The 21,367-nt window shown below is 57.5% G+C and overlaps 2 protein-coding genes across 10 annotated transcripts in view; one reads left to right on the top strand and one right to left on the bottom strand.

Moving 5' to 3' along the window:
• The window catches only part of WIPI1 (WD repeat domain, phosphoinositide interacting 1), a 31,589-nt gene extending 26,285 nt beyond the window's left edge, over positions 1–5,304 (top strand). For 2 of the 6 annotated variants that reach the window (XM_040582041.1, XM_040582040.1), the window contains 3 exons: positions 145–245; positions 2,345–2,471; positions 4,765–5,304. In XM_040582041.1, the coding sequence (XP_040437975.1) occupies positions 145–245; positions 2,345–2,471; positions 4,765–5,069 (533 nt within the window). In that variant the 3' untranslated portion in view covers positions 5,070–5,304. Of the gene's footprint in view, positions 1–144; positions 246–641; positions 1,004–2,344; positions 3,508–4,764 lie in introns of those variants that run through there. The other 4 variants (XM_040582045.1, XM_040582046.1, XM_040582042.1 and 1 more) reach the window with 4 other exon arrangements.
• A 1,218-nt stretch (positions 5,305–6,522) lies between these two features.
• The window catches only part of ARSG (arylsulfatase G), a 36,207-nt gene continuing 21,362 nt past the window's right edge, over positions 6,523–21,367 (bottom strand). For all 4 annotated transcript variants that reach the window (XM_040582050.1, XM_040582047.1, XM_040582049.1 and 1 more), the window contains 6 exons: positions 19,819–20,012; positions 19,091–19,171; positions 15,629–15,737; positions 10,824–10,944; positions 7,205–7,295; positions 6,523–6,887 (listed from right to left, as the gene is read on the bottom strand). In XM_040582050.1, coding sequence (XP_040437984.1) covers positions 6,553–6,887; positions 7,205–7,295; positions 10,824–10,944; positions 15,629–15,737; positions 19,091–19,171; positions 19,819–20,012 — 931 coding nt within the window. In that variant the 3' untranslated portion in view covers positions 6,523–6,552. The remainder of the gene's footprint in view (positions 6,888–7,204; positions 7,296–10,823; positions 10,945–15,628; positions 15,738–19,090; positions 19,172–19,818; positions 20,013–21,367) is intronic.

Genomic DNA, 21,367 nt, shown 5'->3' with positions numbered 1-21,367 from the left:
TCTGTTCCGCAGTCTCCCAGAGCTCTGCCAAAAATCCAGAGAAAGCAGCTCTGTGCTAAAAAGGTGATAACATTGTCTCCGCTGTTTGTTTCCAGCTTCCTTCCATCCATTTCTCTGTAACGTTTTGTACTTTTACTTGGACAGGTTATTCGGAGGACGGTGGTGCCCTGCGAGGAGAGGTTATCCCAGAGCATGAGTTTGCAACTGGACCAGTGTGTCTTGATGACGAGAATGAGTTTCCTCCTGTGAGCATTCGAGACCCCTAAAACCGCGATTCAGCCCTCATGCTAAGAAGAAAGTATTAAGCTCTTACAGAAGAGATACCGTTGCCCCCACCTTGTCCCAGCTGACTGTGAAGCCTAAAATAACTAATTAAGTTATAGGGACAGTGCCAGGAAAATTACACCCCCACTAAATGGGAGCTGGGGATGGGGCAGGGATGATCAAAACTATTAACGAGATGGATCTGAACAAACTTATTGAATGAAGGGCAGACGCAGAATGACGTTCAGATCCAGATCTAACCTTTGTGCCTTGTGCAGATTTCTAGTGTTACCAAGAATAGCTTTAATTTGAACAATACCATCCTTTAGAAATAAAAACTTAATATTCCCTGTTGCATTTACAGTCACTTGTATTAGTTTACAGAATGCAACTGGAACATACCTGAACCTCACCAGTCTCTTCATTTCCAAGCTAACTGAAAAGGAACCCCCTTTTCCAAGTACGAAGACGAAAGACGTAACAGTGTTTTAAACTGTTTTATGATTTTTATATGGCACTTTCTCAGTTACGGTTGGAAGAAGATACTGGCTTTTTGAAATCTAACTTAAGCCTGGCAGTGTCTTTCTGGCTTCTTTTCCTGTTACACACATATTTATTGTGTAAAGTATCTAACCCCTGAATGGACAGATGTTGGTATCGCGCTATGATCTGGTTGTAATCAGCAGTGTCCTCGTAATAGTAATGGATTAATATAGCAGAATTTTGTAATGGATTTCAAGTTGTAGGCTTGGCAGATTTGAATCACTTACTCCGTTTTTACATATCCTGCTGTTGGAGTTTTGCCTGCAAAGGAGGAAGTAAAAACTTTATCGGGATCCCAGGATTTGTGCCATATGAGGCTGACCTCTGTGAGGCACTTTCCTATTAACTGATTCGAAGTGTTATTTAGATAAAAGGTGACTAGCTCATGCTTCCCTTTGAAACAACACTACCTAACCCAACTCAAGTGGCGTAAAACTAATTCTCTTTTGTTACCTGCAACATAACCTGCTGCAAACTGAGAACAGGAGTTTTCTAGCTGTCTGACTCCGCTACCCAAGGATGCTTAAAATGTCTCCCCTTTGGTCAAAGCCCTGTGGCCATGGAGAAGCTGGTGGCCCAGGACCCTGGGAGGAGCAGCAGGGCCAGAAAGAAATCTTTTGCTTGCGTCTGGTGAAGCTGCTCTTGAACACGTGGTTTGGGGACAAGCAAATGCCAGCAAGCAGGAATCACGCTGCTCCTGAATGAGCCTTCCTGCTGCGACTGTGCCCTATAAAAGCAGCCCCAAACCCCTGCTGTACAACAGCAGGTACTTTTATTAAATGAACTTTGATCTCTCAAAATCCTCTGCTGTAATTAACCTGACAGAGCAACTTACATATGTAATGTTAGGGAGGAGGCGGTGTGGGAGGGAAAGCGCTTTCCAAAAATACCCCCTGATATGGTGGCTTAGCAATTGGAGCTTCCAGATAAAGTCTCTGCAGCCAGGACTTTGCTTTTGCGCCTCCTTTGCTGACAGTAATGTGTTTTGCATCTGGTGTACCAGCTAGTGCGGCGCTGGCTCCCGCTGCGTGAGTGTATACAGGGAGTTGGTTGGGATGTTTTGATGCTCTGAATTTCACTGAACTTTGCTGTTTTCTCAGCACTGAGATGTTCAGTCTCAATGACGCGTTCAAGGGGGGTTTCAGGAATCGGTCACTTCTGTGCGGAGAAGGAGGGAGAGAAAACCTGACCTTATCCAACAAAAATGTTTTGACAGCATTCTGCTTTGCGGAAACATGGGAAGGGTTTTGTTTGTTTTCCAGTGTGCAACAAAAAGACATTTAAAAACCTCAAAACTTGTGACAAAATGGAATATTCACCCACAGCCCACGCCACGAGTATGGCTTTGAACTTAGACATACTTCTGGAGAAACAGCAATGCTCAGACCCAGCAGTTCCTCTCCATTTTGAAACATCTTGCCTTCCCTTGACCTCAAGCAAGACTTCAGAGGCTCAGCTGTCAAAAGCGAGGAAAAGCAGCTTCAGTCTAACATAAAATCAGTTGCTGATTCTCAAAAACTGTCTCTTCATTAAACAGGAGGAGGGACAGATCAGAAGAGAGATGAGAAGTCCAAGGAGGGCTCATAAAAAGTGGCCTCAACAAGAGCGAATGTGGATGTTGCTACTGATTGTGCCAGGACTGCTGAAGGATCCTGCGGCAAGAGGTTAAACAAGTTCAGTTATGTCTCTTGCTTGCACTGATGGGGTGGATTAAGTGCTTTCAGGCCCACTGTTGATCTTACTCAGAAAGGACTCAGGCATTATTGAGATGGACAGCAGGCTAAAGCTGCGGGTGAGGAGAAGGTGCCGTGCTTGAGACACTCTGGGAGGCGGCTGCGTCAGCCCTGCTCCGCGTGGTCAGAAGGCTTTGCAGGATGGGAAGAGCAAACCCAGCTCTGGTTGCGGCGATTACAGCTGGTTTCTGGTTACCTGCCCAAGCAGCTGCCACTCTTTGTGGGTTTGTCAGTGTCGGTGAGGTTCCCAGCAGTGTCAGGAGCTGCTGGTGCATGCTTCAGGCCAGGCAGGGCACAGCTTGGCCAGCTCCGCTTTCGGGAGCCACCTCGGTGGCCACAAAGGCATGGTCAGACAGTTTTGGGGTAGTGCAGTGAGGTTTGACAAAAGAAATCCTACAGGATTCAGCAAGCAAGACAGCCCGTGTGGACCTGAGGAATGCAACCAGGGGATCTTCTTAAAACTTCTGGGGTTTGTTGGAAAGGAAAGGTGACTTCTTCCAGCAGATTGCTCGGTGCTTTTCTGGGCATACATGATCCATCCTGGATTTGGCTGCACGCTGAAGCTTGTCAGCTCCAGGACCAGAGGTGAAGGCTTTATCGGGAGAGCCATTTCATTACGTCAGGCTAGACTGCATACAGCACTCAGCTCTTCAAAGACAGCTTCCCCTCACTGAGGCACAGCTAGTTTTTCAAAAATCTCTTTCACATCGACTTCTGGCTACCTCCAAAACTGCTTGGGCAGCTGCTTGTGCTGGCAAAGGATGCTGCTGCCTGTGGCTCTTGCCTGCAGTGTTGGTTACAGGGTGCACAGGGCAGAACGAAAACTCCCCCCGCGGCAGTGAGCAGCAGCCGGCACCAGCTCCTCGGGGCAGCTCCCACCCCTGCCTGCTCCCTGGAAGGACGGGCAGGAGCACAAGCTCCAGCAGCCCACGCACCGCAGCCACCCTCGACAGCACGACATCCCCACCCTGGCAGCACTGCTGTCTGCAGGCGGGGGGAAATCAGTGCCCCTGCGTGGGCTCTGCCGCATCCCTGCTGCTCCAAACCACAGATCTTGAGAGAAGCGACCAGGTTCAGATGCATCTTCAGCTCCATGGGACCGATATTTGCCCAAGTTCCTCCTCGCTGTTGGCTGAAGGGTCTTTCACTCGTTCTGTTGCGCGGATATGCGACAGTAATGATTTTAAGCGTCGGGGTGGGTTTTTAACAGCTGACTTAGAGGAAAGGCTGCAGAGTTTGCAGCGAAGCTCTACTGGTAATCAAGTCTCACGGGGGATGAGCAAGTTTGGCAGAACCTGACTGGCCTCTTCTTCCTCACAGCAGCTCCTGCCCTGGTGCTCAGACAGGCATTTTGGGCAGCTGGGGCTTGCAGGGTTAAGCCCAGCTTGTTGGTACATTGGTACGTGGTTACTGAGGTCCCTCGGGAACTGTGCGCTTCAGTTCCAATGCTTGTCCCTCAAAACTGGGCAAGTGATAGTCCTGAAGCCCATGGAGAGGAGGAGCTGGCACAGACCCTCCTCCAGCTGGGGCTGTGGGGTCACATCTGCATCACTGGGAGATGCAGGTCACATCTGGCAAGGCTGGAGCTGATAAAGAGGAGCTCTGTGCCTTGGCCCATGGTTAGTGTCCGCAGGGGCACCCACCCGGGTGCGGCAGCAGCCCTGCCGCTCTGCCCCAGCATCCTCCCGTGGCAGGAGGAGTGATGTGAGCGGTTCAGGGTCCTCACTGCTGCCTGGCCTCTGCGCTCGCTCTGCTCTTTCACGCGAAGGTTTTGCTGATACCTCGGCTCGGCTTCCCCTCACCTGATCCAGTCTGACACGCAGGTGTTTAACTCTGGGCTCCAGCTGGAGACCCTGGAGAGACAGGGTGATGCACAGCATGCACCTTGCCCCTCCAGCCGTGCCAGGAGCTGGACTTTTGGGGAGGACTTAGCAAGGCAAATGGACTTGCCCCCCAGTAGCCGAATGGCAAGTGTGGCTGCGCTCAGCCCAGGGCCAGCTAGGGGCAAGACACACATCACCCAGCCAGATGGTTCCTGTTCCCAGGACTGTAAATTTGGGGAGGGGGAGAGTAAATAAATAAACCACTGACAAATCTGCCTTTGAATGGAAAGTAAAACACTGCAGGACATCCCTCCCCCTTCTCCTCCCATGTGTGTAAAACCAAGTTGAAACACACCCTGTTGCTGGGAAAAGTAAGGCCAATTCTGTTTTGATTTTGGTAGATAATCTTGTGCCGTGGAGGTCAGCCGGGCAAAGCGAAGAGGTCATGATGAGAAGCAAACATCCGCGCTTAGGACAGCTGCTGGGAAGTGCTTTGGAAAAGCCAGGAATTTCGAAGAACAGATTTGTGAGTCCCCCAAGACGAGAAAAAAAAAATATGTATATCTCCTGCTTTTTCCTATGGTATGTTTTAAGTGGATACCTGGCCCCACTATCCCCTTGTTTTAATTCATGGCTGGGTGGGGTGTCAATGTACTGTATGCACATCGCTATATTTAACAAACTATATGTTAGAACCACAATGTAAATGCTAATTTAATCAGATTTGTATGTAACCAGAATTTTATATACCCATTTGTCCCTTTTCTAATTTATGCCGGTTTATGTGTATAAATGTACTTATAGGAAGATATATTAAACTTATGTCTTTGTACAGTATATACATAATATTTTACCCAGGCAAAGTATTTTTGCAGTGATACTAGAGAAGATGCCATTTGCTATGTTTAAAGACAGAATAAAGTCACGGTCTGTCCCTGGCAGCTCGCTGCCCGTGCTCCTGCTGTTCTTTGTGGGGCCCTAAAGATGTCAGTCTTGATTAAGTTTTATGAGTGGGAGAAGGGGTCTGGGGGGCTGGCGTGAGGACAGCTGCTCCCACACGGCACCCACCTGGCCAAGCCCACGCAAGTTCACTTACGGCTTGTCCAAAGAAAGATCTGGGTGCGTCAATTGGAGCCCAAACTGTTTCAGGAAGCCCTCGCGCAGCTGCTGAGAAGTCCCGGTGATTTCTGAAGTTTCAGTTGCACCTTCGATTTTGCCTTTGCAGCTGCCCAGAACTGGCCCTCTAAGCGCTGTTTCACCCCACCTGCACCCCGGCATCGCACTGGGATCGGCAGGAGCAGCTTCTCTGCCCGGAGCCCTGATCTCTGGGGGCCCTGGGGGCAGGGACCTCTCCCTCACCCCCCTAAAAACAAGCGTGCAGTCACACCAGTCTCTCCGTGCAGAGTTGATGGGGAGCAGCTAGCCCAGTTCTGCACTGCAAACCTCTCCCCCCTTCCCCAAAAAAGCCTTTTCCAAAGACTTGGACTTGGGTGCTTGTCTCAGCGGAGTCCCTGACCTCTGCCATGGCAGTGCAGAGCACGAGTCAAGCATCCTGCCACGAGGAGGGCAGCTGTCGGGGGGGGGAGCCCAGGACCCTTTTTTCTTTTACAGCCAGTTGGGTCTTTGACAGAACCCCATTAACAAACGTCACTTGGCAGCTGGCAGGGCAGGTGCTCCATCTCCCAGAGCACTCATCTCATGCCAGCCGGGAGTTTTCTCTCTGCAGCCACGGGCTGCCGGGGTCTCAGCACCTGAAGGGGCGTTTGCTCAGAGGCTGTAGGTCCTTCCTCCCACCAGCTGCTCCTGTAAGGTCCACTTGACAGGAAAGCCAAGCGAATTTCCCAGAGGAATGCTCTCCCAAAGCCTCTCTCCCAGAAGGTAGTTTTAATTCCAGACTCGACTGTTTCTCAGCCAAAGCCCTACAAAAAAACCTGTCTCCTTCCATCTGCCCAGACCCACCAGGTGCTGCACTGCCTCGCTTTGCCGGGGTGACAGTCCTGCTCGGCAGCGAAGGGGACCTGTGCTCACACAGACCCACGACTAACTCACCTCCCCGCTCCACACAGAGCAAAGGGGACCTCAGCCTCCATCCCTCTCCTCCATGGCCAACCCAGAGCCAACACGCACAACAGTCCCATTCACAGAAACCAGACTCGGGAAAGGAGCAAGCAGCTTGAGCAATTCTTTGCTTAAAGACAAAGCCACGTTGCTCTTCTTCCCGCACGATGGGCCGGCACAGCTGCGTGGGACCCGGGCGCTTGGCAGCGGCAAGCCACGTGCTGCACGTTGCAGCAGGGCGTCGCAGCCGGGTCTTTGGAGTAATCTGCAACCGAGACGTTGTCTGTTGCGATGTCCTCCAGAGCTTGGGCGTAAGCCCTGCTGATGGCAGGTAGCACTGCCTGATACTCTCTGGACGCCACGTCCAAAGGCTGCTGCTCCTGCATATCATGATCCAGATTAAAAATGAGGGGTGGCTGGTGATGCTCAGCTGGCCCAACGCTTCCATCGCAAGCCATCGCCCCTCCTAGGGAGGAAAGGAGAGAAAAACACTGGAGTCCCAGGCTGCCCAGGCATCACCTCTGTATTTCTCACCCATCTGTGATGGCTCAGTCCCACCGTGTCCCAGCTCTGGGAGCCAGTGTCCTGCGGCTAGTCCGAGAGTGCTTCTGAGGCCAACAGCCCCTGCAAAGCCACCGTGCAGACACAGGTGGGCACACACTTGCCCCTCACTGGGTTTGCTCTTGCTTGAATTAACCTGAGTTGGTTTTTACCTGTCTCTGCAGGGAACCAAGAACTGCAGAAGTTTTTCCCCAGACTCCACCGTCTCTAGGAGCACAGTACCTGTGGTGTAAAACGCCTTGTACTGAGCCAGCCGCAGCGCCTCTATCCCGCCGTCCTTCCCAGCCGCCCCGCTGTTGGGGTGCAGCAGAACCTGAAGGAAGAACAGAACCGTGCCCGTCACCGCAGAGAAACCTGCTCCCCGAGACCTCCTCCCTCCCAGGCGAGACCACATCCCACCTCCGTGTGCACGCGTACAGAGACACCACTTAGCCCCTGGAGTCTGAGCAACCGACCATGAGTTTTGCTCGCTGAAAGCTGTGGTGAAACTGGGAAACACCAGCACCTCTCCTGTGCCTTCCTGGCCCCGCACGCAGGACCCCCGGCATTTACCTCCACGGACCGATTCTACCGCAAGAAAGCGATGACGAAGGTGCGGGGCTTTCAGCAGAGCAGGGCAGAGTATTTCGGAGCTGGGAGGGTCTCGGGCGCTCTGTCGCCCACCACTGCCCCACGCCATGAGATGCCCGGCTCGGTGCTGGGAGCGCTGCCGGGGGCAGGGACCCCCAGGGGGCTGACCCACTGCCCGGGGCCGGCAGCAGGCACAAGCGGAGGGTGAGCTCAGGCGAGGCTGCACGGGTAGGTGAGGTGGTGGAACATCACCCCCGGCCCTGCGCGCCGCTGACTCACCCCGCTGCGCGGGCGCTCCCTGCCCTGACAACAGCCGTCCCAGCACCGGGAGTGGGGTGAGAAGGCAGGGAAGAAGGGAAGGGTGGGTCGAATCTCGCCCTTTCTCTCCTTAGGACACTTGATCCACACAGGACGACTGCTTTGGCACACGGGAGCGAGGAGACAAGTGACCTGGACGGTTCAGCGGGCTCGTCTGTCGGATAATATCTGCCGCCGAGCCAATGGCTTCATTGAGGGATGAGTCACTTAAGGTTTCCTCCCTGGGAATTGAGTTTAAAAGTGATTCAAGAAATTTCCACTGTGCTAAAAATTAGAAACATCTGCTGAAGTTGTAGGCAGCTGCGGTGCCAAGTTTAGTAACAGCCTTCGCAGCTGATCAGCGCGGTGATGCCTTAACAGGTGCCCGGCACAGAGCCCTGCCCCAGCACACGGCACCACCAGGCACCCCGCGCAGCCGCACCGGGGCGTCCAGCCTGATCAGGATGTGGCCACTGTCTCGGGGGGCCGGTTGGTTACTCATCCAAGAAATGCCAGGATTTGTGTGTGTGTGTGTGTATTTCCCAATGCTGTCGGTTTCCTTTATTGCCCTCCATGGCATGGTAAATTTAAAAAAAAAAAAAACAAATCACCTAGAATTCAGTTTAAAAATCATGTTTCAGGGAAAAGAATTAAGGGTGTCAAGTGGAAGAGGTGGTGCAATGTTAAGCCTGCTGCAAGGAGGAAACCTCTGCTACAGAGTCCCCTATGCTGACTCTCCTCAGTCGCAATAAAACAATTTTTTATTATAAAACATAAAAATATTCAAGGGCCCCTGAAGCCGAGGTACCAGGAACCAAACCAATGCATCTGCCTCCAGCCTTAAAGCTTTGGCTACACCTGGAGTAGCACTGCTGGGACGCTGCCATCTCGGTGTAAAGGCACTCAAACCTCCCTCGCTACCAACAAGCACGTTCCCAAACCTGCCTCACAAAACCCCACGCTAAGAAAATCTGTTATAATTTACTGCATAATTAAGGAGATTGTTTCCATTGAGCCCTGTCAAGAAACTGTCGCAGGTCTGCAAGCCTACTAGCGATCTGTGACTTCGTTATTTAAAAAAAAAAAAAAAAAAAAAAATAGAAAAGGGTAAAATAAAGCCTTTTCTCCCCAGAAAACCCATTGTCTGAACTCAGGGCTCCAGCCTGTTTGCACCAGTGAGCAAGCACACGGGGAGCAAGCCCACACCCCTCTGCCATTGGGTTAATGGCAAGAGCTTATTTGTCTGGCACTTACACCCTTGATACACTTCGTAGGCTGCGTTTATTTTTACTGTCAGTAGCCTTCACTCAAAACAGGACCTTGGCATTGCCCCAGCCCTGCTGCCAGCTGGGCTGGTGCTGAGCACGCAGGCTGGGGCGCTGAGCAATGCTGCCCCGGCAGCTCGTGCTGGGGAGCCTCAGCCGCCCTGGGGACCCCAGTGAGGGATGCAGCTGTCGGTGGCGTGGAAACTGGGTGGCGGGGCGAGCGAAGGAACCACTTTGGGGAGGATTTGTGTCCAGGAAAACCCTGCAACATCGCAGTCAGGGTGGGTGCCGGAGATGAAAAGCAGCGAGCCAGGAGGGGGGGGAAGGGGGACCTGTGCTTGCTCCCCCCTGCCCCGCGGGGCTGGAGCAGGCGGCGGCTCTGTGTCCCCCAGGGTCACCCCATCCCGCAGCAGTGTGGGGTCACATCCCTTGGGGATGCCCACCCTGCCGTGCTGCCAGGATGGGCGGGAATTGTGCGCTCCCAGCCCCATAGATGTTAATGCAAATTCACCCCTGACTGCAGCACAACCCCCCCAAAAAAAGCACCAGGCTGGGGTGATGCTGGGGAAGGCTGGGGAGCTGGCAGTGTGTCACAGCTCAGGACTTTATTCCTGTCTGAAACATGCAGGAATGGCTGGCGCAGGCTCTGCCCCTCCACTGCACCCCGACACCCAGCAAACCATTGCTCCCAGCAAACTGTAATTCCCAGCAAACCATTGTTCCCAGCAAACCATCATCCCCAGCAAACCACTGGTCCCCCCCTCCAGCACCATGTACACAGAACAGGGTTAATGCCGAGTACAGCAGAGCGTGCTGGCTGTATCCCATCCGCTTCTCCACTTTATCTCACGGTTCAGCAGAGGGTTCCATAAATACGAAGCAAATACCAAAACCCTGATGGACACAGAAAGCAAATCCAAGATCCCCGCTGGGAGCTGGCTCATGGTGCTCACAGGAGGGTGGACGTTAAAAGCAAAATCAGGCTTTATCTGTGGGACTGCTATTAAAGCCACTTTTTTTTTTCCCCCCCCTTTTCTTTTGGTTCTGCAAAAATCTTGTGCAACTCTGAGAAAAATGCACCGCCATACTGCTTGTTTTGCTCACTGCCTTTTTTAGGCTTAAAGGAGCTGTCAGCAGCTCCTATTGTATGGACAGAGAGCTTCAGGGTATGGGGCGGGCTGCCCCACTGAACATCAGGAACAAGGGGCATGTTCCCCAGCCAAGGAGCTGGGAGAAGGAGGGCTCTGATAAGTCAAGTGGGTACAACTAGACCTGAGCTGGGATCTTTTCTTTTCCACACTGACGTACCTTTCGTGGTCAGAAAGGAGACACACCATGCTGGGCACCGCGGGACTGCCGTGTCGGAAGGCAAGGCCAAGCATCCCCAGGGATGGGGTCCCCCAGGAGAGCAGGCACCGCCCTGCCGGCACGCAGGAAGGCACACCAAGCTGCACGCGTTGGCATTTTTACCTATAATCCCAGATTTATGAACAAAGCACAAAACAACTCTTCCTTAATCCAAAAGCCCTTTTACCCCGGCACCTGGAGCTCAGTCTTGGTACAGCATCTGGCTGTCCTCCTCCAGGCTGGGGTGATGATGCTCCCACAGCTCTGAGCCTTTATCACCTTCCACTTACCTGTTTTAGCTCAGAGGTGGTGGGCCCTGCTGTCAGGAGGGGGATGTCAGCGGGGGGGTGGCTCTGCCTTACCTTGTGCCCCACATCCGACCACCCAAAGAGAACCGGGGACACGTCCAAGCCATCAAAGCGCCTGTCTGGGGGAAGTGCTGCCCCAGCCAGGGCCACCAGCGTAGGGAAGATGTCCAGGGTGCTGGGGAAAGAGGTGGCTTTCATCAGAGCAAGGAGCAAAGATCCCTGGAGGGTCCCCCCACATGCACCCCGCAGCCCCTCACCCAGGGGGGCACGCTGACAGCAGACGAGCGCCTCGAGGGGGGGCAGCCGCTTCCCAGCACCCACCCCAAGAGCTGAGCTCTGCACAAAAGGTTAAAACCGGCTTCAAGCAGCGCCTCGGCCCTGGCAAGCCCTCGCTTCGCACACCTCCCACCCCGGCTGCTCGCCAGGCGCTGCGGGTTCAGCCAGGATCTGCAGCTCCCGCGCCCGGCACATCCCGCACCCGCAGGGCAGGGGCACGGTGGGGAGCGGGGTGGCCCCTCCCGCCCTCCCGTGTTCCCCCCCGGGACACATGGCGAAGGCAGCAGGTCACCCTCCGGAGAAAGTGCTAGCACAGGGACTTTTTACGCCAATGACAGCAGATCCCATCGCCCCAGGAAAATGTGGTCTCGCTTTTGCATGGCGCAGCACGAGCCATCGCAGCCAGAATGGAAAATGAGAGCGGTGCTATTTTGTGCACTCCCACCAAAAAGCCCGTCAGCATTTCCACCGTAAACCTCTCGGGTTTTTCAGGGGCCTCAGCCGCAAAAGAGTGCTTGGGGCTCGTCCTTGGTCGCTTCCCAGCGCGGAGAGATGCAGGGAAGGAACGGGTGACCCGGTGTCCCTCTGGCTCCATGGGGATGCAGAGAGGGAGAGTCTCTGCTCTCCTGCCACGCATGGCCCCGGGGACCAGAGATTGGCCGCAGGACCCCCCACCCACCAGCACGTCCCCGGGGCAGAGGGGCTGGGGCAGAGGGGCTGCGGGTCGAGCAAAGTCATTGCTGGGGTGGGACGGGCGCCCAGCCCTGCTGCCAGCCCCTTGCCCAGCCTGGGACCAGCTCCCCTGTCCTCCAGCCACGTTGCCCAGTGGGTCCAGGCTCGACGCCAGTGGGATGGGGACAGCCTGCTGGCAGCCCCCACATCTGCCCCCCACCCCCCACATCCCGCTCCAGCAAGGAACAAGTGTCTGGCCCCCCCTGCTGCCACCCAGAGCATCCCTCCCTCTCGCAGCCCACACCTCTAAAAGGAACCACCTACACGAGGGGTGACCCACAGCCCTGGGGGGCAGCAGCGCATCAGTGTGGCCAAGTGACACATCACAGTGCTGCCCTCCCTGGGGACAAGGCTGCGGCACAGGAGCTGATGAGCCGGCAGAGCCACCATCCCTCTGCATCCCTCATCCTGCATCCCTCTGGCTGCACAACCCTTGTGCCAGCAGCTCGGGGGGTCAATTTGGGCAAGGAAATTCTTGGAGGCAAAATCACCAGGTCCCCCAACTTTGGGGCACCAGGGTACTGCCACAGTCCTGCCACTGTGCTCCTGCCACCACATTTCTCCTGCCCGGCGTGCAATGCAGCTGCGTGAGAAGAGAGAAAAGCACCCAGGGCTTAAGGGCCCCCGGTTCTCCCATTCAACAAGTTTTAATTTAGCTGCTAAGAGACGGAGAGAACAAATAAGAACAAACACTGCTGAGAGGCAGCCCCGGTACGGCGTGCTCGCGGAGACGGCCCCAGCAGCCAGGCAAGCTGGGAGGCGCCGAAAAAAATTCTGGCTCCCCGCTGCACCCAAGGCAGGGCACAGCACCTTGCTGAGGTCAGCCCAGGTCCACCCAGCATGGCAGCCCAGGGCAGGCCCTGGTCAGCATGCTCCTGGTCCCATGGGTGCTCAGCACCCTCAGGATCTGGCCCCCAGCAGGGCGCATGAGGATGCTTGCATGGTTGCAGCAAGTGGTCCCAACCCAGCAGATGGGACTGCTGGAAACTGTCACCGTGATGGGAGGGCAACATGATTGAGGGCAGAGGTGGTCAAAGATCCCCCCAGCTGCAGGCAGATGTAACCCATGGAAAAAGGCATGAAAAAATAGGGGTTTTGTCTAAGCTGGCATCAAAGCACAGGTCGTGCCAGCAGGCACATCCTGGAAGCTGGGCTGGGGGAGCTGTGCTTGCAGGGAAAGGGGAAGCGACGCCGCCAACCCCCTGCCCCAGGCCAAGAGGGATTTAATAAATAAAGTCACGCCAGTGTCCTGCTGCCAGCCCAAACACCAGGGGAAAAGGGCCCGGCAGCGCCCAGGGACAAGCAGCTGCCTGCCGGCTGCCCAAGGGGCAGAGCTGCCTGCGGCACTGCGCTGGCCGGAGCATCGCGGGCACGACGGCGGCGGGGAGCTGTGCCGGGCCCTGGCGATGGCGCGGTGCAGGCAGCCCAGGCAGCAGCACCATCTCTCCCCACACCCCGACCGGCTCGCCCAGCCTGCCCAGCCCCGTGCCGCCAGCACAGCCAGCGTGGTGCAATTTGCTTCTCCGCCACCCCACTGACCTATTTCTTCTGTGCCCTACTCTGGGTTGGGGCAGGGAAGGGCAGACGCACAGCGGGTGGTTCCGACAATTAAGTATGATTAAGAAAAGCCGACAAGGCAGTTTTCTGCAGAAACCAGCGTGCAGGTGCAGGTCGGCAGCGATGCATCAGCATTTCTCAGCTGGCTTCAGCTTCCCGGGCCCCTGGGCACACTCACCCTCGCTCACCCCTCCACCCCCCCGTGCTGGGGAGGACATGGAGCCAAGGGCTGCCAGGGAGAGGCAAGGCAGTCCGGGCAGGCTCTTCTCCCAGGCCACACGGCAAAGGCTGTCACCGTTTTCATAACCCCGGGGGCAGAAGGAGGTTCATGCAGGCGGCCAGCGCCTGCCCTTGCCCAGCCCCTGCCCTTCCCGGGGGTCCCACTGGACAGAAGTCCCCCCTTGTGTGCACAGCTCTCCCAGCCACATCTGCGCACAGATGTCACTCCCTCCCCAGCTTCTTGGGCTTCTCCATCAGCTGGGGGGACAAATCTTCAACTGCCCTATCTCACATGCTTGTCCTTTGAGGGATGCCCCCAGGGGTGAAGGTGCAGAGAAAAGCCACCTGCCCTGACACACTGTGAGCACCAATCAGCCCCTGTGCCCTCCGCATCCCTCCGCATCCCTCCGCATGCCCTGCCTGAGAGCTCAGGCCATGGCCAGGACCACAGTGGTGACACCTTTCTGAGCATGAGCCATCACTTGCATCCCCCAGGATGGCTCTGTGCTGCCCCCCAGACAGGGGGGTGCCTCTCACTGATGCCAGGGCATCATCCTGCACAGCTGGGCATCACCCTGCCCCAGCTGGGCATGGCCCCCTAGCAATGCTGTGCTGTGGAGGGTGCTGGGTGTGCTGTGACTCCCGGGGAAGTACAGAGCTGCTTTCTGAGCACCTGGCCTGCAGCACAGCCTGTGCTGCCCACCCCCCAACCCCCAGGGCCCCCAGCTCTTGGGATTTCCAGCTGTCCAACCTGCTGGACCGGAGCTGGGAAATGCAGGAGATAAGGTCTTCGAGGAGATAAGCAGAATGCCTGGGCTTGGCAGTGGGGCCACAGCATGCGCAGGGGCATGAGGAGGGGGCTGCTGGCCAGGGGGACAGGGTCAGGCACTGGCCCCGCACCGTGCTGCCCCAGCACGCACAGGTTGGCAGCTCTGCCCCACATCCCAGGGGTCAGGCCACCACCCACCCATGGTGGGGAAGGGTTGGGCTTCACCTCTGCCCCACGTCCCAGGGGTCAGGCCACCACCCACCCATGGTGGGGAAGGGTTGGGAGGTGAAGCCCAGCGTGCTGCGTGCACCCATCCCCTCCGCCAGACATCAGCCACCCAGTTTAGCCTCAAACCTTCCCCCACCTGCAAAAATCCAGCGCCCAGAGCTGCCCTCAGGCCAGCTGAGGAGTAAATGGCTCCAGCTTATCTCCTGGACCATAGAAACGCCCAACACCTCCCCAGGGCCCACCAGTCAGGACCTGCTTCCAGCAGCTGGGACACTCTTTCCCAACGCCCAGCAACCCCACCCCCGCCAGTCCTGCCACCCTGACCTCCACCAGTGTGCTTCAGGGGATGGAAGGGGATGGGGCACCCCACCACGCTGCCCCCAGCCCAGGCTGTGCTCCCCCCCTGCCTTGGCTGCAGAGGAGGGCTGCGGAGAGGGGGGCAACTGCTGCACGGGAGAGCAGCAAGTGCTGCATGCGGAGGTGCAGCTGCCGCAAGGAGAGGTGCAAGACCGCTGCAGCAAGGGCCCCGCCACGCCACCCTCCGCAGCGCAGCCCTCCCAGCCAGGCGAGCAGCAGCAGCAGCAGCCCTTCCCCTCCGCTCTTGCTGGAAACAGCAAAAGTCGCTCGCTACCTCCCAGCCCGGCCGCATCCTGCGCCGATTGCGAGCGCCATCTCTCCGGCCAGCCTTTCCCAAAACCGCACCCTCCTCCACATCAAGCCATTCACAAACCACAAAGCCTAAGCCTGCTTCTTGGTGGAGAGAGAGAACATCGTCATCTTTTAATTATCGGGAGGCACTCGGCCACCGCAGCCAGGAGGCACACGGAGCCCGGTGGCAGCGAACGCCAACCCAGCAGCCTCACAAAAAGCCCTTTCGGCTCCTCTTTGCTGAAGCATTAAGTCTTACGGGCTTGAGAGAGGACAAAAGTACAGAGTCTGGCACAGGGCAGGCAATAACCAGCGCCGGCAGTTGCTGCGGCCAAAATCCAGATTGTCACCTGGGTCACAGCGTGGGGACGGTGGGTCCTTCCAAACAGGGGCGCAGGGGCTGCCCCACGCGATCCGGACAGGCCCTTACCTGAGCAGAGCCTGGCTCGTCCGCTTGGCAGGGATGCGGCCGGGCCAGTACGCCAGCGCCGGCACCCGGTGCCCTCCTTCCCAGGTCGTTTGCTTCGCCGAGCTCCCACCTGCGAGAGCAAAGGGCAGCGCTCAGCATCCCGCTCGGGAGCGCTGCGGCGGTGGGAAGACCTCCCGACCCCAGAGTTTCCCCAGGAATGGAACGACTCGGCGGCAGAGATGGAGTAAATGACCCCAAAGGAGGATGGTTTCGCTGGAGAGGGAGCTAGGCCAGGGGAGGGGAAAGAGTTACAGGAATTTTTAGAAGAAGTAAGGACAGGGGAAAGAAAGTGGGCTCTGTTTGACACTGCTTTGTGTTTCTCCTCTGCTCCAGCAAGAGATGAGAAAGGCAGCCAGCTGCCAGAGCTGCCACATTTCCATCCACTTTTGATGTCAGATGAGAATATGGGGCAGGCGGGAAATGTAGGAATTTATGCCAGAGGCTGCCAACGGCCACGCAGGCAGGGTGCTGCTCTCCATGTGGCAGAACACCAACAGCCCCCCCCAGCCTGCTGGAAACCAGCTTCATTAAAAATACCAGCCTGCTTGATAACCCTCCCGCTGGCTAATTAACCTGTTAGCTGTTTCCCTGACACCACCCAAAATGCCCTTGCTCTGCCCTTGGGTTTGAGGTGCATGGCACTGGGGGACTGCCCAGTCCTTTCCTCCACCTGGGATGCTGAGCAATCGAGGTGGGGGTGTTGAGCAACAAAATGGGGATGCTGAGCAGCAAAACAGGGGTGCTGAGCACCAAAATGGGAGTACCGAGCTTCAAAATGGGTGGAAGGGTGTTAGAGAGCCTCTGCTTTGGCTGTAGCCCAAAGGGCCCCAGGCAGCTGGGGGAGGGAAGGGGCTGGGAATGGGGCAAACAGAAAATCCCAACCGGATTCATCGAGCAAACTTCCCAGGCGCAGCCTTTGTCCGGCCGCCTTTCAGCGTGCGCATGGCAACGGCGCTTGCCCAAAGCCATTTCCTCCGGGCAGAGCCAAGAGCGAGGCCAAGTCCCCGCAGTGGCACGGCCACCCCACACTCCTCCGAGTCCCTGCACTGGTCCCCACGCCAGCCCGGCCTCGCTGGCCATCACCGCCTGGTGCTACGGGCTGATCCTGCGCTCCCAAGCGATGCTGCTGCACCCACAAAGCCGGAGCAGAGGAGGACACGTAGGGCACGGACGCTGCGGCACGAGGAATAGTCCGGGGGAAAGGTTTCTGACCCCACTGCCCATCCTGCCGGCACGGACCAGGCACTTCCCCAGTCCCTACTGCTCCCACCCAAACTTTTGGTGGTTTCCCACAGTGAACATCTCTCGGGGCCTGAAGCGGTGGGACACAGCCAGCACCAGCATCTCTTGTGGCTATTGGAAACTTCGCAGCGCTTCTAATGCGCATCACGCACGGCTTAAGCGAGGTGCCTCCCCTGCCTTTGGACACCCTAGGAAATTATAGCAATTACAGCAATTAATATCAATCCCCATCTCTGCAAGCATATTAAATAACTCATCCTCCCAGTAAGGCAGCTGCGTTTCAAGGGCTTTTCCATGCACGCTCAGGGGTCTCCAGGAAGACACCGCGTGGGTATTTCCCTCCAGCCACCTGAGTGCCTCTGGCCGGGCAGGATGCTGGCGCTGCCCAGGAACATTTTGGGCAATAAAAGGGGCTGAAGCACCCCAAACCCAACCAGGGAATTTTCTGCAGAGGGGGCATGATGCAGCCCTGCTGCTGTGGGGCTGTGGAGGCCGTGGCTTTCCAGGAAAGCTGAACTGAGCATCCCCGTGCTGGGATGAAACCCCTGGTCCCAACCCCACCACGCACAGCAGATCCTTAGCACAGGGACACCGGGTCTGGAGCCTCCGAAACCTGCCGCAAAACACACCCAGCACCACATCCCTGAAACCTGCACCTCCGTCCCGGCACCTGCCCTTGCTGGGCTCCCGGCCACAAGGTGGGAGACGGGTTTTCAGGGCAAGCTGGGGGCTGTGGGCAGCTCCCCAACCAGAAAAGGGGGACAGCCCACATGGATGTGCTGCTCTCCCAGCAAGGACCAATTCCAGTGACCGCCCAAAACCAATGGAAAACATCCCTGGAATTTGGGTTGGACCCTAAAAGTAAACGCAAAGTATGTGGAACATACGGAGGAGTCCCCAGCAGCCCATCCCCCCCTGCCCTCCCGCTCCTCAGGGGGCTCTTCCCCACTGGGGGACGATACCCCGGGATGGGCTGGCCCAGCACCCTGTCCACCCAGCACCCACACCAGCAGGCGCTGGCAGCATTAGACCAGCCGGCAGCAGACAGTAACAGCGGGCTGGCTTTCAAAACATCCGTGCAACGAGCGGCCCAGGGATTTCAGAAGTCACCCGTCCCAGCTGGTATTTGCAGCCAGCTCCCAGAGCCCTGCCAGCCCGACCTCCTCCCAGCCCCCCGCGATAGCCAGGGCTCGAGGGCTCGGGGTGTTTTCACAGGGAAAGGCTGGAAAGGGGCCGTGTTTTCCTAGCTTTGTTCCCGAACACTGGACTGCCTGTACCATCTGCTCCAGCTTGTGACTGTTGGTTGCTCAAGAGCAACCCAGGTCGTCAGCAGAGTTTGTTTACTAAAAAAAAAATAAATTAAAAAAAAAAAATAAATTAAGGTTACAATTTCATCCCCGGGGCCAGGCGAAGGGAAGTGCTCTGGGAATGGGAAAGCCAGCCAGCCCAGCGGCAGCGTTTGCCCAGGGAAGTGGCCACGGTTGCATCGCCTGGGTGTCAGGAAGCGGAGGAGGAAAGAAGCGCGGCCGCCCGCGGCCCCTCCACCGCTGCTCCCTCCCCGCTGACCCCGAGCAAAGAGGGGAACCGAGCCCGGCGCGTTTACACTGCGTAATACAAGCAGAAGTGGGAAATGCCTGACTCATGCATGCTTCTGGCTGCGCTGGCTGAAACAAACCCACCAAGCAGATGGCTTGGCCGGAAAAGGAGGAAAGGCAGGAAAAAAAAAAACACCACCAAAAACCCCAACAAAACGGTGGAGAGAAAGAAAAGCAAAGTCCCGCAGCACTGGGAGGGCGGCCGGGTACTCTCCTCTGGGTGGGACGGGGCTGGGGACTGGGAGACCCCACTGGAGCCGACAGCCCCTGTGCTTGGGCGGTGGGAGCATCCCATCTCCAAACCCAGCCCCTGCTCACTTCAAGCTCTGGGGTAACAGGGACCAGGAGGGCTCTGCGCCGCCCCCCCCAACCCCCCCCGCAGCAGTGGTTTTAGGGGAAAACTTGACTGCTTGAAAGAAAAGAATAAATAATTATTCTGGGGTTTCTTCAAGGCAACGCAGGCCAGGGCAGCAGCCAGCGGAAAGGCTGGTGGTGAAATGCTCCCCATGTGCCCCTCGATGGGCAGAGAAGGGCTCTGTGGAGCAGCCCCCCCAGGACAGGGACCCCCACCACACTGCGGGGTTACCTCGCTGCCTCTGCCAGGCGCCCAGGAACGGCCCCAGGCGCCCCGCCAGCTCACACTTCTGCGCCCAGGGGCCATTGTCACCTGCAAGAGAAAGAAGCATCCCTGTGAGCGACAGTGGGACCAGGGGGCTGAGAGGGGGCACCTCCGCAACAGGGGGTGTGCGAGGACAAGTGACCCCTCCACCCCTCCTCCCCATCCCTGTGAAGCTTTCCCACATTAGCAACAGCAGCAGGTTTATTTATTTTTATTTCTAAAAGCTTATTTTGAAGGGCTGTGGCTGCCTGGGTGCTAGGTGGGGGGCCGGAGTGGGGCTGGGGCGTGGGGGGGGCGGCTGCCACCAGCTCTGGGTGGTAATGAGCAGTGGAGCGGTTCCTGTTGTCAGGAGCAAGTCATCCTCATTAGGGAGGCTGCTCAGTGAGAGCGGATTTGGGCTTCTTAATGAATGAGGATTTGTGGTTTAATTAGGCACAGCCCTGCTGGTTCAGCCCTGTGGCCCAAGTGAGGCGGCGGGGTGGGCACCCAGCTGAGCGGCTGCAGCCACCCGGGACCCCCATCCCCATGGGTGATGGCCCCGGGCAGCTCGGCTGCAGCTGCCCCTTGCTCCCCATCTGCAGAGCATCGAGGGCAGGGGACAAACATGGGTGTCCCCCGCCGCCACCCCTGCAGACCCTGGTGCTGGAGCACCCCTGGCATCAATCCCAGCCCCTGCAGCTGGTTGTCTGCTGTACCTGCGAACCACAGGAGCGTGCTGCCCTTTCCGTGGCCGTCGGCGACCTGCTTGATCCGTCCCACCAAGGCATCCATCTCGCGCAGGGCGGCTCCGTAGATGCCCCTGCCCGAGGCTGGGGGTGGCGGGGGGACCCCCAGCGGGACGTGCATATGGGCCAGCGCCAGGTAGAGGAAGAAGGGGCGTCCGCTGTCGCTGTGTAGGGGAGGGGGGAAACGTGTTCAGCCGGCGCGGGGAAGGGGAAGGCGATGGCAGGTCACTGGGGTGGTGGCACTGCCGAGCCTAGGGACACAGACACAGGCGGCCCTTCTTCCCGAGAGCCCCACAGCCACCCCTGCTCCGTCGCAGCTCCCAGGGGAAAACCCACCCTCTGGGCACCCACTCCCTTTGCCGGAGGGATGCTTGGCCCGGCGTGAGCCACTCCTGCCTAAAGCTCTCCCCGGTGTCCCCTCATTGCCAGCTGTCCTCCCGCTGGGGATGGGTTTGCCCCTTCCCCCCCAGCAGCGTGCCGGCCGCCAGCCCAGCACCCCGCGACGCTGCGCCCGGGCACCCGCTCGCCTCCCTCCCCGCTCTCCCCGGCCCGTCTCGGCCCTCGCCCCCCGCCCAAGCGCTCGGCCCCGCCGGTGAGTTCAGCGGAGGATGAGCAGCAGCAGGATGCCCACGCTGACCCCGAGCGCGGCCCCAGTGCCACCCAGCAGCCCTGCACCGGGAGCGTGGCACGTTCCCTTGCCGTGCGCTGCCCCGCTGCCTGTTTGCTTTTAAATCATCAGAGGACACGTCCTGTTTTCTTGTTTACAGCTATATTTATCTCCTCCAACGAGGCCTGCTCTTCCTCAGGGACTTTGGAGGGGAAGGGTGGGATGGCAAGCAGTGGGGAGAGGCCGGATCCCGGGGACGTGTCCCAGCCCGCGCACGCGCCCGGCTCCGGCCACCCCATCCCTGCCTCCAGCAAGCGCCCAGGGCCCTCCGACAGGCGTTTCGGCACTTCCTTCCTTCACCCGTCACCCACCTGGGGATGGAAAATGAGTAAATCCCATCCCCACCCGGAGCAGCCGCATCCTTCCCCAGCGGCGCTGGAGCCCTGTCAAAGGGCTGCGTCCCCCCAGCACCCTGCCCAGCCCCTCCAAGACGCTGGGGTTCAGGGGGTGCTGGCGCACCCCTTGCAAATCGCCGCTGCAAAAGGCTATGTGGCACCTTTTCCCTCGAGATCCTGGAGCAGGGAAAGCTGCTTCCCCCAGCTCACATCCCACCCTGGAGCACCGCTCCAGCATCCAGACAGACTCATGGCTGCGGTGTTCAGCTGAACACTCCGCTTGCCTTTCGCACCGACATTTCAGAATTCTCCCCAAAATTGAGCAAACATTTAATCAATAACTAAAGACAAACATCCCTGACTTTTCCTCCCCTGTTCATTGCACTCTTAAGTGTCCCGAGCAGAGCCAAGTCTCACTGCCACGAATTGCTCAACCTTGACACGACTAGTTAAAAAAACACCAAGATGACAAATCCGGTGTTCTTTTGTTGTCCTGTAATGAATGAGTCAGGCAGAG

This window comes from Falco naumanni, chromosome 1, assembly GCF_017639655.2.
Source record: "Falco naumanni isolate bFalNau1 chromosome 1, bFalNau1.pat, whole genome shotgun sequence".
NCBI lineage: Eukaryota > Metazoa > Chordata > Aves > Falconiformes > Falconidae > Falco > Falco naumanni.
This window is presented reverse-complemented; position numbering and strand designations above follow the sequence as displayed.